We start from the raw sequence: 18,940 nt of genomic DNA on the forward strand, positions 1-18,940 counted from the left end.
TTATGAAGTGAAATCCTGTAATCAAACTACAAAGGAGGCCACAGGGCAGACTGGGGGTCTGGGCCACAATGTGAGACTATATTAACTCCCAGTCGATCTGTCTGTGCTAGCCAATAGAGAGGAGTGCTACAACAACAAGGCAAGAAAAACCAGTCTGACACACACACACAAACACACACTTCACATAGCCAAGGGGACATTCCTCTGTATAATAGGAAACAAATTTGGCAAGTCATTTAACATTTTTAGGTCATTTGGTTTTAAAATAAAATGATTTTGCATTGTGTTGATTACTGTACAACAGCATTAAATACAGGAAGGCTCCCATCCATGAGTCAATGTGCCAAATGTAACACATGCTGTGTACAGTAAGCCTAATCATTATTAAATCCTCTAGACAGGCAGCTATGGTGATCAAATGAATCAGAGAACTAGAGCAACCTGTTGGGCTGGTGCAGCGGAGAACTGACGTTTCAGAGCAGCACCTGGTCTGGTCTATAAACAAAACAGTATTAATAGCTTTAAGAGGGTGAGCATGAATGACATGCCCATTTCATTCTCATGAGCAAACCACGGTGCCAATGTGTCCAATTCCCAGTTTGCTTTTGTCTTGGAGATGACTCAGTTATGCGAATAACCAAATGTGTGCACTCCTACAAAAGAATTAGATAAAGAGGGCAAAGGACGAGTCGGTTGAGCCATGAACTGGAGTACCTTGCACTAGAGAGTAGATAGAGGTTTCACAAATTGTGATAAGAGGGCCAAGTGACTTGTACACACTGGCACCAAATCATTGCCCTTTCATTGATCAATAAATTCATTAGTAGAGAAGTTCTTCAGTTATGTAAGCAAAGGAACCACACAATAGCTTTACCAGCTTTATAATTTTATAGCTCTTAAGAAAGCTCAAGTACGGTATTCTTTATGACTGTTTCACTGCACGGTTATGATCTCATTTTCATACAGACCCATATTTTCATGATGCTGCACTAGCAAAGCACTGCTCCAACCCAAGGCTTTTTGGACTCAGATAAAGAGTTCCAGTTACTGAACAAATTGTCTGTACGATCAGTGTCATCCCCAAAACGGTCGAGTTTTTCTGTGACTAATCATGCAAGTAATTAAAGATGGTGAGCTGAAGGATTAGACTAATTTCCCAGGGTTAACAGCGCCAAACATGTTAATGTGCTGAGCCACTGAGGCAAGAAGCAACTGGCACTGCATCACTGGTGCTCGGACAGCTGAAGAAGAGTGTGTGTGTGTTTGTAATTATTGGGCTGCCTGATCCCTCTCTGATTAGACTTTATCAGTAAAAAAGACAAAAGGGTCTGCATGGACCTGTCCCCTGCCCCATGGATTCTTGCATGGACACACACGCACTTCTGAAGGAGTCTGTTTTTAAGCCACCCAAACTGGGTCCGCCTGCCGGTGGGCTTGGTTGTGCAACGTGCCTCTGATCCATGGCAAGCTGGTTAGAGCTGTGAAAGAACAGCCCTGTCTTACCTTATTTTCACCAGAGGCCTGGGAAAAGACCTACGGCCACATGCCTCAAACAAACAGCCATTTAGAAAGCATTACCTGGCTAATGTCGTTAGATATGCATCATGCATAATTACATACACGCAACAAGAACATCTTGTATCGGCCCATCTCAATCTCTCTCAGCCATATAGGACACACATATGCCCCAAATTCCTGCCTGCTTAATGTAGGTCATAGAGCAGAAAATGGACTCATGGTGTCATAAGACCCTTTCCAGTGTTTTTTGGCACAACATCTCTGTTCTCCTTCATTTCTACCCCATAGCTTCAGAAATACCATCCCTTGTTTTCTCCTTCTTTAAGTAGTGTTAAATGTGTTTGCCATTCTGTCAGATGATTTAGGTGAGTTCAGGTTCAGATGAAGTCAAGGTGTTCTGATGGCCACAGAGTGGAAACAGACACAGTCTTAAGCCTCTTTTCACAAAGTTACTGATATCTATACCCTAACCAGGTCAGGGTGAGTGGAATTTTAATATCCTTCCCACCCTTGACGGCTGCTTATTGTTTAAAGATGTAGGGGTTTTAACACCACATGTTTGAGAATGAAACAAAATCATCTTATTTGTTATGCTTTAGAATTAAAGCTTGCATAAGGTCTTAAACATGGTATTTAGTGTAAACATTTCAATCATAAACCACAGCACTGAGCTGTGATGTGATTGTTTTGGAAACGCCTGCCTTATCTTAGACTTTTTTCTATTTTCTTTTCAATAAAGAAAAAAAAACATTATATATGGTCAAGGTCAAGGTTTTGCTATTTGTACATGCAGATGCAGAAGTACAGTACCTTGTTGGTTGTTACGCCTCGCATTCCTGCTGAATAACTGTGAGTCCCTGTGATGTCAACTCGTGTTTCTTGTGAGGCAGCAGCTTCACGTGCAGAGACGCGACTGTGATACTGTCATGATACTGTAGCTTCAGGTTTCTTTCAGGGAACTCCGTTCCGCTCCCCACCTCTCCTTTTACAACATTCTCTGAAGTATGGAAAAGGTGTAGCATTGATATGTCACGGCACATCTCAGTTTTAGCTGGTTGAAAGCTGGGTTAGCTGGTTCGCCTACCTCGCCCATCCAATGTCCATAGGAAAGAGGAACTTAGATCCATGACGGACATGGTAGCGTTGCACTTAAAAAATTTCTGTGATCCGTTCGTGTATAAACAGTCATTTTGCATTTTACAGCCGTCTTCTCTCCATTTATACGACTTGTGTCTGACCTCATCACTCATCAGGCGAGAGTCCAATCATCTCTGACTGAACTTCACACTCCTGATTAGTCTGTTTGATCTTTGCCCCCTGCAGTCTGGGGATCAGAAAGTGGTTGTCACAGCAACAACATGACAGCACTTTGTGATCCTAATGTCTTTTATCAAACAAACAAAAACAAATTTGTGCCTGAAGGTGTGTTGTAGGGTGGCAATAAGCATGCAGTGAAGGGCATATGGCTCCATATAGTGTCACGTACCTAAACATTTTTTCAGCCATCCCCTTTCCATTCCCCTTTTTTAATGGAAATCCCTTTAAGGGGATCTAATGCGGCAACAATGAACCCCATTCACCAGATATGGAAAATTATATAACTCCATGTGATGCTTGACAAGAGGCAATTTGAGTTTGCGCAAAACACAAAGTTGCACTAATAATCACACACAACAGACAGGTGCATGCAGACACACACACACACACACACACTCAATGCCTGCCACTGCACTTCCTAAGGAATTCAGAGGGTTTGAGAAAAGCCCTTCCGTGTTCACATCCAAAATGAAAAAAAAAACCAAAACAAAACAAAAAAAACACACCAGCAGCTGAGAGTGCAGGTCTGTTGAGAAAAAGAAAAAAAGAGGCTGCTTTTCTAGGGCCCCACTATCACAACAAAGACTTTCAAGACAAAAATCCTTTTCACGCTAAGAGACTGGTCTCCTACCAGATTTTGTGGTGCTTAAGGGTGTGAAATACCTTTTACGATTTCAAGACAATATCGTATTTTGTTACAAAACATAAGAGATGTAACACACCCATTTTAACAGGTATTTGGCCATATACAGTAAACACCACATCAATCTCCTACACATAAACACATGTACTGGATAAATGCCACGGGCTTGAGTCAGTGAGGAAATGAATTAAATGAGCCCAAACCTCAAAACATAAATGAAGAAAATAATAAACACACACACACACACACACACACACACACACACACACACACACACACACACACAATACAGGTGGAAACTCACGGTGGTGGGAGTTAGGAGTGGAGAGGTGTCAGCAGCTACCAGGTTGAGGATGACCTCCATGGCAGGGAGACGCATGCGCACAGCTTGCACTGGAATTTTGTTTGGTTTGTCTATCTGTTCGTGTGTACCTTGGAAGACGGACACAGCTGGGGGACAGGGGTAGAGCATGGCCCTGGGAGAGAAATCATCACTCAAGACAAAGTCCACTTGATTCAGTCCACAAGACAAAGTCTCCGCTTGCCAACAAGGACGCAGAGACTGTTAGGAATTACTGTAGGCTTGATTGAATATCCAGAATCCATAGAGTCCTCTGTTCCTCCAGCAATGAACCATGACTATTGATAGCTGCAAAGTCTAGGGAGTGCTGTGCTGCTGGTTCGTAGAGCAGCCACTCTTCAAAGCCCATGGCCACGCTTCAGCGCTAACACACACTCCGCACCACACAGCAATCGGCAGAGAGCCTATGGAACACACATGCGTGGCTTGCCGAGCACAGACAGCGCACATCAATGGGAGAACAAGGACTCCTCTGGAGCAAAGGGTCCGTCTGCTGCATGTGTGGGGAGCCGAGGCAGTTAATCGGATGAAGCCTCACAGGGTTGGATGGAGGCAGGGTTAAAAGAAGGAAGAGTTTACTGTGAAGTTAAGTGTTCAAAGAATCCGTCCGGGATAAAATCCTCAGAGAGAGAGGGAGAGAGTGAGAGAAAGAGAGGCAGAGACCAAGAGGACGGATGTGAGAGGAGTGAGGGAGCAGACAGGAAAAAAAGAGCCCACCAGGAGCTGTCACTGAGAGGGAGACGAAGCGAGAGGGAGCAAAGGAGAGAGAGGTTGTGAGAAAGCTTTGTGAAGGGAGGGGTGGCCTTTTTTCTGTTGGAGTTTCTAGGCCAGCTCAACTCCAAAACAGTGGCTAGCTGAGGCAGAAAGAAAGAGAGAAAGAATCTTGCACTCCCACCTTTCAATTATCACACAGTTAGACTGTCGCAGCCAATCATTTTGCTGAGCGATCACGCCGTAATGAATCACCTTCCGCCGCCTGTGCGCGCTAACAAACATGGCTGGACCGAGTGTTTCTGCTGACCAATACGAGATGCTGAACTGCCCGAACTGCGCTTAAAGTATTTTTTTCCACAAAGGTTGTATAAAATAAAGTACACAGTGGGCAGTTTTGACTGAACAGAAAAGAAAAATACCAAAGAAAAAAACAAGACGACACAGATTACACAGTCATATGATGATTACAAAGCTGCTATTCAAACTGTGCATATGTGTGCACGCATGACTATGGCCTATGACTGCATCACTGCGTTACTTATGCACTGACGAAGGCAGCGTGTGGACAGCACTGTGACCACTTTTACCAGAACACTAGTAAGACAAATGATTATGTTTATGTACAGTTTGCACTTAACTATAGGACATTAATCAAAGATTACTTTTTATTTACTTATTTCATATGTGTATGTACTAAAAGGTCTAGTGGAAATGAAATGATCCACTATCACTTGTGCTTTCAAGTTTGGTTTCGACCTGAAAATTTAATCGTCTGACATTGGTCACCTTCAGTGCACTGAAACACATGCAAATCGATATTCAAATGCACCCACAAACACCATTTTAAGAGCTTTGGCACATTGTTCTCCATGATAAAAGTCTTGGAGTTTTCAACCATCACTTCCAAAAGTGTACAAACCAATTAGGGAGAAAAAGCAAAGCAGGGAGCGTAGGGGGTAAGGCAGGACAAGGGCTACTAAAGACTTCTGTGCAGAAGCCGACGGGAGGGAGGGGGGAGGAGAGCATGAATACAGGCTTTAATGAGAGAGCAGGAGGAGTTAGCGGACCAGGAGAAAGAGGGTAGGATTTAGGGAAAAGGCTGCTTATGTAAGAACAAATTCCAACTTGCTCAGTTGGAAGAGAGAGTGTGTGACCTGTAGGTTGGACCCCAGTACTGAATGCACGAGGTATATAGCAGAATCAATCGTTTAAAATTTGAGCAAATCACTTAATCTACATTCCCTTTACTTCCCTTAACTTGCTGACTTTCCATTGCCACATACAAATCTTTCACCTTTTTTAACTTATTAAGCAAGCAGTTTGACACACACACACACACACACACACACACACGAACACACTCAACAGTTTTAGGGGGGGCAAACATTACATTAATTTTAAAGGGACGGTTCACCCCAAAATCAAAAATACAGATCTAGATTTTTTTTGTTATAAGCTGTTGTGTTTTGGAAATATTGGCTGTAGTGAAGTCTGGCACTTCAGTGTGTGGGTCAGAGTACTAAAACTCCATTTGAAAGACTCAAAAGCAATGTCTCCTTCCAGAAATCACAACCCGATTACTCAAAATAATTCACAGAAGTTCAGTTTCATGTAGGAACTATTTTCTTTCCGTATCAGAGTGCATCTTATTTAGCTAGCTAACTAAGCTATTTAAACTATTTAACGTTACAGCTCAGATGAGGAGGACGCCATTAATGTTTCCATCCCACTCTGTCACGGGCCTCCTATCCATGAGCAGATGCACATTTTCTTCCCAATACAGTGTCCAGGAGAGAGAAAACCCATTTAACTTTTACTACACAGGCCTTAACCGTCAGTCATTAGTCACTTAGGGGAATCCCACACTGATTGTTCTGACTAACAGCTCCCATTTAGACATGTATGCATTGCATTCATTCCTGCCTGAGGTCAGAGATCTTTACACACTCTCTAGTAGCATGCTTTAATAACATACCTAAAATAACGGAGTGACTCTGCAATGACAAACTTCACAGAGGTGGGGGGTGTATACGCATGCTCTGACAAGTGACTGATGCTCGAAAGCCGAAAAGATGAAGTGAAAAGAAGCCTCAAGGGCTGTTTTACCTTGTTAGTCCCAAATGATCTGCTCAAAATTAGGAGCCAGAAAAAACAGCTGTGACCTGTCTCACATGTTATGTACATTGGCAAGCTACACGTTCACTAAGATGATAACAGAATTCCTGGGGAAATGATTTATCTTTGCAGTGTTTTATTAAAGAGATCTCAGAGGCACAATGGTCCCATCTGAAGCAATTATGCATCTTGTTATAGACTACACAAAGACTGTGCCTATCATTCATTAGATTCATTAGTCATGTTTTCAGTTCTGTTCTCCACTAAAGAATAGAGCTGAATGCACATGTTTGCTCCAGAGGCACTGGGATCTGAGGTGTGTCAGTAAATCATTAGAGTTGCATTCGTCTGGAAATTAATTATAACTTATAGATTAATAGATTATTATTTAATGAACACATACATTTTTGAGCATGTGAAAATATCAAGAATATATATAAAAAAAGACTCCCTCCTCTGACCATTTTGTGGTATCTTTTTTTCCTTATTTAATGGGTGTGACACACAAATGTGCCTTGCAGAAAGAACAATGACCCAATTTGATGGATATGACATTTCTCTCTCTCTCCTTCTCTCTCTCTCACACACACACACATACAGTGTTGTTTCCATCACTTTTGGGGACATTACATAGACTTACATTCATTTCCTGGAGGCTTTACCTTACAATATGACTGTGCAAACAGCTTTTTGTCCCCACAACTACTGGAATACACACACACAGACACACGCGCACACTTAAGGCATATGTTAAGGGGAGGCGACCTGCTGAACTGGTGATGTATGTGGCCAGGCCAGAGCAGGCACGCTTATCTAGTTATACACTATGACCCACCCAGCAGCAGGACTTCAGGCTACTGCAGTATCATGTAATCTATAGTCTAGGATCTTCTACTGCAGTGAATGGAAAAACAGAGTAAATTACATATTCATGCTAATAACTCCATCTAAAACAACTTGTCACTTTCAGTTACAGTATCTCATTCAAAATATGTCACAGAGGCATATTAAATGCTTGGGGCAAATGACTTAGCCTTAGAAATGTATTAAGATCTTTAGCTGCAGTTTTCCATTGGAAAAGATGAAGTATAGACTTGAGCAAGGCAAAGAATGTTATGATAAATGACACAAGACACCTACTCAGTCACTCACTTTTAATAAATTACTGCTATAAGACCTAATTAGCATTTTGGAATGTAAAATGTTATGATGTTACATGTGAACTTTAGTAGTACAAGCACAACTAAGATGAACCTACAGTAGAGAAGATGATGCAGTGAGTTGTACAGCTTTATCATGTTAAGTGATGTTAATCGTGATAGATCTAAACATAGGTGTTTGTAATAACTTCTATGCTTGTCTACTTCAGGCTGACCCACACGGAAAATGCCAAAAATAATAGACATTACTGATGAAAATCAAGTACTGTATTTTGTGGAGATGAATTTGAGATGCAGTAATTTTAGACTTCAGCGAATGCTTATTGCTGATGATTCTAACTTAATGTTTTCTCATTGCTGGCTATCAAAAGGGACTTGCTTGCTTCTAGGACAGCAAACAAGAACACAGGAACAGTGGGGAGCTTCACCCACAGCTTCAACCTCATTAAATATGACTGCTTTTTCTGTCAAGAAATGAATCAGTGCACACAAAATCTTCTCTACGTTCTGGTTTGAAAACTGAGACACTGTACATTTTGAATGGATGATGTTCTGACTGGTGAAGGCATACAGAACAGCTTGATGATTCCTCAGCCAGCTGACAGAGGCAACAAGATCCTCATAATCCATAATATTCATTGTCATTCGGAGGAGAGAGCGAGGTGCTGTGCTGTGGCCAGGCGGGTGCTACACAGCCAAAACATTCTGGAAAACTCCTCACAAGAGAAAGGGAGGAGACTGACTTTGATGTGACTGCACTGAGATTGGAAAAAGAGCAAACCGAATAAAGATGATAAACAGACCACCATATAGAGAGTAAAAAATAAAACATAAAACTTCAATTGAATTCGGCAGACCAACACCACAGTGCCCTCCACGTGACTGTAAACTGTGATTGGTTATGCTGTGGCGAGGGGGTGCGAGAGGTTACATAAAGGCAGAAGAGCGAGAGCTTTGTCTGCACGGACTGGGGGTAATTCAAGCCTAAGAGAGGAGACAACCATGACTCGGGGCTCCGGCCTTGTTGAACAATACCTTCCCCATAAAAACAAGCCCCCTGTCCAACCCTGGCTGTCCCTATTCTGAGCTCCGGTATAATCAATGGCCCTATTAGCAGTTATATAAACCACTGGGCATCTTATACACAGGGGCCATTATGACCGGCAGGGTCAGAGAACGTGAAACATCTTAGTAGCCAACTCCAATACTGGCATCTACAAGAGCCAGGCAGGAAGGAAAACTAAAAACGATAATAACAACAACCCAAACAATTAAGTGTTCTGAGTCCCATCCGCCGTCTGGACACAGATAACAGTGAATAACATCAGTTCTACAGAGAAACGAGCGTGTATGTGCCATTGTTGAGTATTGTATGTTTGAAATGTCTCACCCTCAAACACGCACACAACAAAAACAAAAATATGAACATATTTTTTCATTTAATACTTTGTAGTGTTAGGCTATGTAGCCAATTTTTGTCCAATCTTTCCAGACTTTGAGATATCTGACTGGGAATTTAATTTCCGTGCTCAAAGCACTGCGGAATGAAATTTCAACAACTGAGACACCAATGTGTCTTTCCAGAAAAACTAAAACTAAAAATTCCTGGTAATTCTGGACAACCGCACACCTCGCTGTCAACGGTTTTCATGAAACCTTTACAGCTGATCCATGGTACATACAGCTGGTTACAGGTCAGTGTTGATGAAAATAAATAGCAGGTGTATAGTATGAGGATTTGCTTTCATAGTGAATCTAGCAGATCTATCTGGGTTGAAAGTGTAAGGAAAAGTCACCCGAAAATACATGTATGGGATGCCACTTTACCTCCAGTAGAGGTAGATCAATAAATCGGTGGGCCATCATGTAGGCTGACATTGTATTATTGCAGCTATAACTGCATTGCCATATACAGTATCAGCCAATAAGCAAATCCCAGTGCCGAAATGTCATAGAATGTGTCATCTAATTAATATGTGAAAAACTGATGTCAATATCACATCAGGCTCAAACATCCAGCACCGACTGGGTTATAACCAATACTGTTTTGCTTTTTCCCAGTATTTGTCTGAGCGTGAGAGTGTAGGTGATGGTGTGATATACGCAAGACACACTGTGGGCACATGGGGTGAGACACAGTGTGAATGCATAGAAAAACAGCACGTATACGTGAAGAGAAACAGGGTGAGTACGTGGGGAAAAACAATGTTTATCCATCGCTGGTGGTTGTTATTTGTTGGAGCTACTCCTGTTTACATTCAACCCATCCTGGTTATGCAATGTGAAAACAGAAAGGGCCCTGACCCAAAATGCAGAGTTGGACTGGCTGGATGCTGTACAATACCCAGAGTACCACGGGGCAGTAGGCAGGCCCAAACATACTGCCAGCCTATTCATAAGCAGGAAGATGAAGAATCTAGAACAAACAGTCCCAGATTTTGGCCCTGAAAGCTTATTTGGTCTGGTCCCTTCTCAGTTTTCTCCAGTCCTCTCCACCCAAACCCAATACCACGCACTGTGACTCCATGCTGACCTCTCTGCCCTTTTTGAAATAGACTTATTAGATTGTCTGGGGCCTGGGTACTGTTTGGGAAGTTTTATCCAGACTCCACTGTCACTGTGCGAATTAGGCCACTAGGAAGCAGTAGATTTCATAATAGAAGAAAAGATAATGAGGATTGGCATTTGGCTAACAGCATTCATCAGGGCTTGACAGCTATTATCCAATGAAAATCTTAGAGGGCATTTTCTCATTGCCCATTCGGATTATCTAACAACGCAAAGGAGACTATGTCATATACTGAAGCCAACTTCCAAAACTGAGTTCACAATCATACTGTAATTAAGAACAAGACAGATTAATCATTGGAACTCACCCTAGAGAATAACCTTAGTCGAGATCAGTTCAAAGCTGAGTGTTGGTCTCTTTCTCCTCCATGTCCGATACCATATTTGCCATACTGACAGTAAACAGATCTACAGTCAATTATATGAAATTAAAAGGATACACAAGATGTTTCCCTGAATGGGGCTTGGTGAATTGCTATTCCAGGGATAAATGTGAATTATTATACCTTTAAAACAGACAACATAAGAAAATATAACAATAAATGACGTATGACAGACAACTGTAAAATTACAACGCACTATAACTTCAATCCACAAGGGGGTGCTAGAGGACAAAGTATGCTCCACAGTGTGTGTCATCTGCTGTATAGACAAACGACTTTGTTACTGGTCTGTCTTTGACTGCAACCATTTCCTGACAGGTTTCCTGTCCATAACCCTTCCTTTTTATTACATTCTTCCATTATCACTCCTTACTGACAGAAATGCAGTCCTTTATGTAACATAATTCAGACCTGATGTGACGCTCACATCAGGGCACGCAGGTACCCTGTGGCTTGATACTGACAACAGGGAGGAAGGGAGGATATGTCAAGGAGATGAAAAGCTGAAATGGCAAGAGTGAGGGCGGCAAAGGATGTAACCTTTGTGGTTATACAATAATTCAACACAGGAGATCATGAGATAAAAATGTGGGAGTTTAGGGTAGATAATGTCATATCATGAAAATAGTGTTACACTGAGAAGAAAAAACAGAAAAAAGCCTACATGTGTGGCTATACCATGTCACGTGTCGTTTAAGTGGTCCAGAGGTAATTTTTCAACGGTGAAAGTATGAAAGTACCAGTTACTTATGGGATGCAAAAAAAAATAATAAAGATTCCTAGGATTCCTACTAGCTGACACACATGACAGAATGACAGGAACATTGTGGAGAGGAAATATGATGATATTTCCCTTGAGGATGTGATCAGATTTGAATGGTGTGTGCATGTGTGTTCTAAGTGGGTCAGTGGAGCAGAGCTGAGCTCAGCGATCTATAGCCTCATCCATAATTTATCCGAGTCACCCAAAGATACAGATTGAACAGGGTGTGGCAGTGATGCAAGGCATGACCTCTCTCAGTCTATGTGTTTCCTTCACTCTCCCTCTGACAGAATAAGCAATTTCCCTTTGAAAACAACCATAACCCCCAGCAGCGAGAAAAAACCAAACACATCATGTTTCACAAACATGCACATTAATGTTTTTTACAACACAAATTAAGGAAGTAATATTAAGACCTGTATATATTGACAGTTGCCTGAGTCAAAGCCCTACAAATTAACTCAGCCAGAGGACAATGTCTGAGGAACAGAAATGTGGGTCAAGGTTGACAGGAACATCTTCAGTGACTGACTGACCAAGTATGTGGCAATCCTGTAACGGCTGAGAAAACAGCATGGATACAAATGCATGCCCACACCAATGTCCTCACTCTCTCTCACACACACACACACAAACAGACACCAGCTCAAAGAGGAAGGACCAGCTGCAGGCCAAAAATAAATACACAAAGGATGACCCATAGTGACTCACTGCTGACATGTGCACATAAATGCACATGACCTCTTGCACAGACATGGACAACAAACTTAAAAATATTCATTCAGGCTACAAGTTCATACCTACAAGTATTACAATAACCAGTTGCAGTGTAGAATTGCTTAAACAAATTGACGTTATTTCCTGGAACAGTCAATGAGCTGGTATTGTCCTTTGATAGACATGACTGCATGGATGTGATTCACCTGCAAGGAGGAAAGGTGTGGCAAATGTAGGAGGAAATATTAGTCTATATAAAAAAAAATAGGATTTTTTTTCTTTTCTCAATATATTGTAAGCCATTTATGCCCTAAAGTGAACTTGACCAGCACAGTTTTCAAATATCTGTCTATTAAAGGAAATCTTCTGCATGTTTTATGTGGATATTCAGCGTTGATGGTAAATGTAGTCAGTCCTATATATTCAAACCAGATCATGCAGCTGAGGAAATGCTAATATTGAGGGACAGTCGAGAGAAACCACAACAACATTATACCTCATTTCAAGTCAACTAAATAACAGCAGTAGTAGTTTGGATGCCAGGAACTGTTTTTCCATGATTCTTGATGCATTCTGCTCCTAGCTCCTGCAGTATGTGAATTAAACAGACATGAAACTGAGAGTAATGATACAGTTAGTATGACAAAGAAATGGTCAAAGGCAGGAATTCATTTGCTTGGCATGGCAACGTGGTGTAACTCAGCCAAGACTAATACACCATTCAGCACCAGGGCAACAGGCACTTGTGTGCAAAGCATCCTGGTACATGTAGGCACTGCCGACATGACTCTGTGAGCAGGAGAACTCAGCTCTCTCAGTCAGTATAGTATGTGCTGAGGGATTTGTTGTTTCACTTAACTATATTTATCAACACTGAGTTTACATCAACATAAAACATGACAAAATATCCTTCTAATAACAGCAGAGAAACAAGCAGAGAGCTGTGAAGGCTATTTCTCACTCTCACTACTTCTCACTCCCCCAACAACTGTGTTCATCCTGCTGATATACACCCCCCACCCACACACACACACACACACACAGACACACAGACACAAACACACACACCTAAATTCATCTTTCAAGCATTCCTTCTCCTCCCATCTCTCTTTGAAAACACCTCTTAGTCCTTTCTTTCTTTCACCCGCCTTGATGGTTTCACACACAAAATTTCCTGTTATGCATCAACTGTGAAGCGACGATCTGCGTGTGTGGAGCAGTCTAATGTGTTCCCACTGTTGTGAATGCAAAATGCAACCAACACCGGATAAGGGCGTTGGCCTATATGTATAATCACATATGAATATTCAACAGTCTAATTAAACAGGCCGGTGCAATGCCTCAAAGGGAGAGTTCAAGCACACACAAAGACACATCCACACACATTCACGCCCGCACACAAAAGATGAGCATCTGATTCAAGGCTACCCCCTGGATTTTAAATGATACAACAAAACATTTACATTGCATGTAATTACTTTGTTTTGCTCACTCTCTTTGAAGTTTAAGGCAGGAATCCCATTGAGGTCTGTTCATTGTCATGCACAAACTTTTCTTTACTGACACTACTACTGCTGTCTTTGTAACTCAGCGAGAGAACTTAATTTAAATATGCGCTAGAGGAGGAACAGGAAACATCAGTGCCTCTTCAGCACTGAGATCTAAGTGACAGGGTGCCATTACAACACATCTTCTATGTAGCCCAGCCATCTGAAATACTTGACAAAAGAGAAAACTTAATTACAAGGTTTAGAAAAAAACAACTTGGCAAATTGCACTGCAGTCTAATTTTAGAAGACACCTTTTCCCTGCCCTAAGAGGTTCCTATTTCATCAGACTAAGCTGGTGAGGTGGCTGCCAGATCTGATGCTCAACCTGTGAGCATTCAGCTGGGTAAAGCCGCAACGGCCCGCTTTGAACATCACCCTGTTACCATGGAGATGGGCAGCCGGCTCCACTGTCTGAGCACTGGACACAGATGAGAGGGAGGGAGATGAAGAGAGTGAGAGCTTAAGAAAGACAGTCTCCAAAATGTGAAGTAAGACAAACAGTGAGAAGATAAAGGATGGAGAGAAAGAAAAAGAGAAGGAAGAAAGACAGTTGACGAAGTGAAAAACTACATTGTTTTTTTTTAAAAAGTGTAGCAGATTATTAACCTTGGTTAGTGAGGAAAACTTCCTATCTGATTACAGATTATGCACAAAAAATATAGTATAAAAACAATCAGATGCTGTGGTCTTACTGGTGACCAGATATCAAAACAGTCTGGCACCTATGGGAGATTTTGCACTGGTGTGTTAAAGTTCGATACATTATACAGTGTCTCAGGTGAAACTTCCTTAAAGTATAGGAGAGGATATCTTTATGAAGAAGGTCAACTCTTGCATTGCATCACATCACCTGTGTTGAGTCCAAAACTTTGTACTTGGACTATGGATATAGAAACTTTTGTTATGATCGAGCACTGTTTGCTTCAGCTGCTTTATTCCATTCCATTATTCAGCATGACTTAGGTCATGGCTCCAAGCAAGCTGAGCCAATACTAAAAGGTGATATGAAAACACTACAGACCACTGATTGGTCAGAGAAATCGGCACCTGTATGGAACAGGAGATAATGCACAAAGCACTCATTCATAAATCACTAAGCTAACATGAGTAATAACTAGTAATGACTTTTCTTATTCAATCGACCCATTTAAAAAAATGGCAGCCCATAAAACCACGCTGTGGTCAACAAAGTGCAGATGTATCAAGGTTAGTAATAAATGTACAGTATAGTGTAGGTTTGACATCATTACCTACAGACACACACACGCACACAAATGTTACTGGTAACAAGTAATGTAATTAAGGATGGAGCAGAGAACAGGATAGGATGAGGGTCACAAAGGAGATCCACTGCATTTAATTCTCAGTCAATACAGAGAACATTTGAATAGACAAACACACAGCTACTGGTTTTGTGGATTTACTGACTGTAGGAGAATAAGAGGCAAGACAATATTTACACTTGTCATAAAAAAGAACGAAGGGAGGATTTTGTTTGTCTGAGATCAGAGATACAAGACTGGCAAAGTGACAGATCAGCCAAACCCATTAGCAGCATTAACCTACTTCCTTATGACTGTAACAGTGTTATAAAGTGTCTTAGTTAATGTCAACTACTGTGAACCACATAGTCATGATGGTGCACTGACAACAGCAACAAACAAACACAGACACACACACACTCTGTGCTTGAAAAACAAAAAACTGCTACAAGCTGGTAGTTGGCAAACACAGCAGTGGGATGACATCACCTCCAGTGTGGACTAAGAGCACAGGCTTTATCATCCCCTTGGCTGTCTCTCTCTGTCTGCTGAAAGTCAATCGAAACTCAGTTGTTTGATTATACACTGGTTCGACTGCGTGCTTCTGTGACTGTGCTTTTTTTTTATGACCAAGGGGCAATCTGCTGTGGAAGTGGTTTGATAAGTTGTGATCGGTATCATGTGCATCTGCAGCATTGGTTGTTTATAGAGTTTATGTGACCAAGCAATTTGTTTTGCCCTTTGCATTTGTCTTTTGCAGTTTTTCAAATAACTCAGTGTAACTAAAATAGTTCCAGGACAAACCGCAGTGTCCTGCTGCAAAGGGCACAAATGCTTTCATCAACACACAGCCAGGAGCCTGAGGAAGTGAGAGATGATGCAAAAGCAATGATGAGGATGTTAAACTAACAGGGACGGAACAAGCCCCAGGGAACCAGGTGATGTTCGGCGCCTCCCACTGACACTCCTGCTTACTGCGCTCTTACAGTACTGGTAGAATTACAAAAGAGGACCAAATCCTTCAAAAGTGAGTCTGACTGAAAGTGTTAAATGTTCTATTAGTGATTATCATTAAGTATGTTGCCATTAAAGGCTTGAAATAAGATGCAAGGTGCAAAACCAATTCCTCATACAGAACACAGAAACTGACCTTATCTAAATAAAGGTAAACAACGAACAAGTCAGAGTCATTGTCAGAGCATGTGATTTAGTGATTGCTTTCAGGATGTTTTTAACAAATGGAACAAACATTGTTTTCTAAAATAACCAGACTTAGCTTTAATATCAATCCACACTGCTGAAAGTATTTTCAGTTATACTTTACACACAGCTGCATGATTCCAGCAAGGTTGCATGTTGGCTCTCTGATTTGTTTGAGGCTTTTTGTTTTTAGCTGGTAAGGAATAACTGCAGGAGAACACAGGATGTTATCTCTGACATGGAACCCAAATTTGATAGACAAAAGAAGAAAGAGCAGGAACACAGGTGGACATGTAGCCTGAGGTAAAGGGATAGGGTCATCTGCCCAAGGGAGACAAGGTTAGTGAACATTAGTAGACAAGCCCTGGAGGATGTTATGTTCCCCAAAGACAAACACAACTTCAGTTTCTCTCTCACAAATAAATCCTATGGTGTGAGAGGACTAGCCTCAAGGCCTGGCTTCCGTTTCATCTCAGCTAGTAGCTCAAGTCCCACAGAGCCTACTCCCTGGTTCTTTCCAATTTTTTGTCTGAAACATGTCTGCCATCCTGACACTAAACATTTTGCACCTTGCAGCCCTTCATTTCCTTGATCTGTTTTTACTCCTGTAGAGAGGAACAACCAGACTAGATAAGTCAGTCTGGGATCAGGTCTTCTGTTCTGAAAGTGATATTGTGCGTCTGTGCCAATGTGTGCATTTGTACATGCAGAGGTTGTTGCATAGAGACAGAGGGACATTTACCAGCACCATTTCATAAAGCTAAATATGAATAGGGAGGGTGTATTCAGTCAATCAATAAATCAACAGCTAATTGTAATTAATCCCACAGGCTGAGCACCAGCTGCAAAACAGCAGACTCTTGATAGACCTAATGCTGAGTTCCATCGCCTCTCTTTAGCAACACTGCCACCAGGGGATATATATATCACACTCACCAACAGTTGTATAGCACAGTAAACTAGCCTGTTACTGCAAGTGAGTCATAAACGCTCCCCAATCATTAATAATCAAACATAACATTTACAAATAATTACAACCTAGGCCTCCAGTTTCAATCAATCTTATAACCTGCTGCTCTTACTGCTGTACCACGAGTTACTGTTTAACAAGAGCTGAGATAAAGTGCAAAGTCAGACCACTCAGTTACTGTATGAAACTACCTAAAAGTGAATGTAACCTCAGAGGAAAATCTGAGCATGCAAAAAAAAGTCTATATGCAAAAACTGGGCAAACAGTGCTTCCTCCACAGTTGTCAACTAGCTGATATACCAAGTATATGTATTGTTTCTGCAACTGACATTTCCATTTTTACCATTTTGATTGATCAACCAGCCAAAGGCACAAACTCCAGACACAATACCAACTAACTGCAAGACAGAGAAACAGAAAGACAGACAGAGAGATGAAAAAAGATTTGCAAAACCATCATCCGAGGATTTGCCAGCCCCAAAAATCTAAGACAACTCTACTTTCTGCAATGAATGGAGTGGCAGCATGGAGATGGGAAGACACAGGCATGGTTTTAGAACTAAACAAACTTGTGTGTTTTAAGCTTACCTTGGAGTACTGTCTACGAAGACTGAAGCGCTGCACCATCCTGACTGACCGATGTGCCCACAGCTGGAACCCCTGTTCTACTCGTCCCCACTCATAGATCACTCCAAAGTACACACTGCCTCACATATTACACTCTAGGTTCATACACACACACACGCACACCCACACACACACACACTGAGGGCACATAAGCTACCCTCCTCTCCAAACATCCATGTGCACACACCTTTCCAGTCCACATCGCTTTCGTCCACTATGCAAACACAAGTGAAAAGAGAGAGCGAAAGAGAGAGAGAGGGAGACAGGGAGATGAAAAATGGGGAGGGAGAGCAAAGAGAGATAAAGACAGCTCAGCTGTGTTGCCCTCTACTCATATTCACAAAGATCCCCTGAGCTCTGTCTCTCTTTCTCTCACAGACACAGTCACTCACACAAGATGCTCACAACACATGGCTGACAATGTACAAATGATTTCCAGTGAAGATACACAGTAGTCTCACAGTCACACATACACACCCTTTTCACATCCTTTTCTAAACACAGCACCGATAACACATTCACACACCACACAGCCAGCGCACAGCTCTCACTCATCTAGGACGAGGCAAGGTTGCCTCCTGTTTCCTGTCAGTGAGCCGAAAGGGTGGGGTGAGGAGGAGGTGGTGGTAGAGGCAGAGGAGGAGGAGGAGGAAGGGGAGGGGAAGATGGGAGAGAAGGAGGGACCAGCTGACTGTCTCTACTAACTCTCTCCAGGGACACAGGGAGGGGGACAGAGAGGGAAAGAGAGGGAAAAAATAGGAAGAAAAGAAAGGGGGGATGCAGGGGGAAAATATTTGAAAACAAAGAGGAGAAAAGAAAGATTCATCATTCCTGATACAAACTAAAATTTAGACAAGCTAAGCAACCCTCAACCTCAGCCAACGGCAGGATGCCACACACCTACAGGGTTGACCACACTGTTACTATGGCAACAAAAACAGGACGTAGGTGTAGGCGTAGGTCCTGCTGCAAGTTCTGGGGTAACCACGGCGACAGCTTGGATGACCTTGATGACATTGCTGTGTTGCTGTGCAGAGACGGGGGCTGTGATGTTAGCTAGTGATGGGCAAGA

General features: G+C 42.0%; 1 protein-coding gene across 3 annotated transcripts in view; it reads right to left on the reverse strand.

Annotated features, from left to right (window-relative positions):
• The window catches only part of tmcc1a (transmembrane and coiled-coil domain family 1a), a 40,577-nt gene that overhangs the window by 8,898 nt on the left and 12,739 nt on the right, over positions 1-18,940 (reverse strand). The window contains exon 1 of one of the 3 annotated variants that reach the window (XM_046397401.1): positions 17,830-18,422. The exons of the other annotated variants lie outside the window; for them this stretch is intronic. Coding sequence (XP_046253357.1) covers positions 17,830-17,868 — 39 coding nt within the window. The 5' untranslated portion in view covers positions 17,869-18,422. Of the gene's footprint in view, positions 1-17,829; positions 18,423-18,940 lie in introns of those variants that run through there. 3 annotated transcript variants of the gene reach the window in all.

The sequence above is a fragment of the Scatophagus argus genome, chromosome 8, assembly GCF_020382885.2.
Source record: "Scatophagus argus isolate fScaArg1 chromosome 8, fScaArg1.pri, whole genome shotgun sequence".
NCBI lineage: Eukaryota > Metazoa > Chordata > Actinopteri > Scatophagidae > Scatophagus > Scatophagus argus.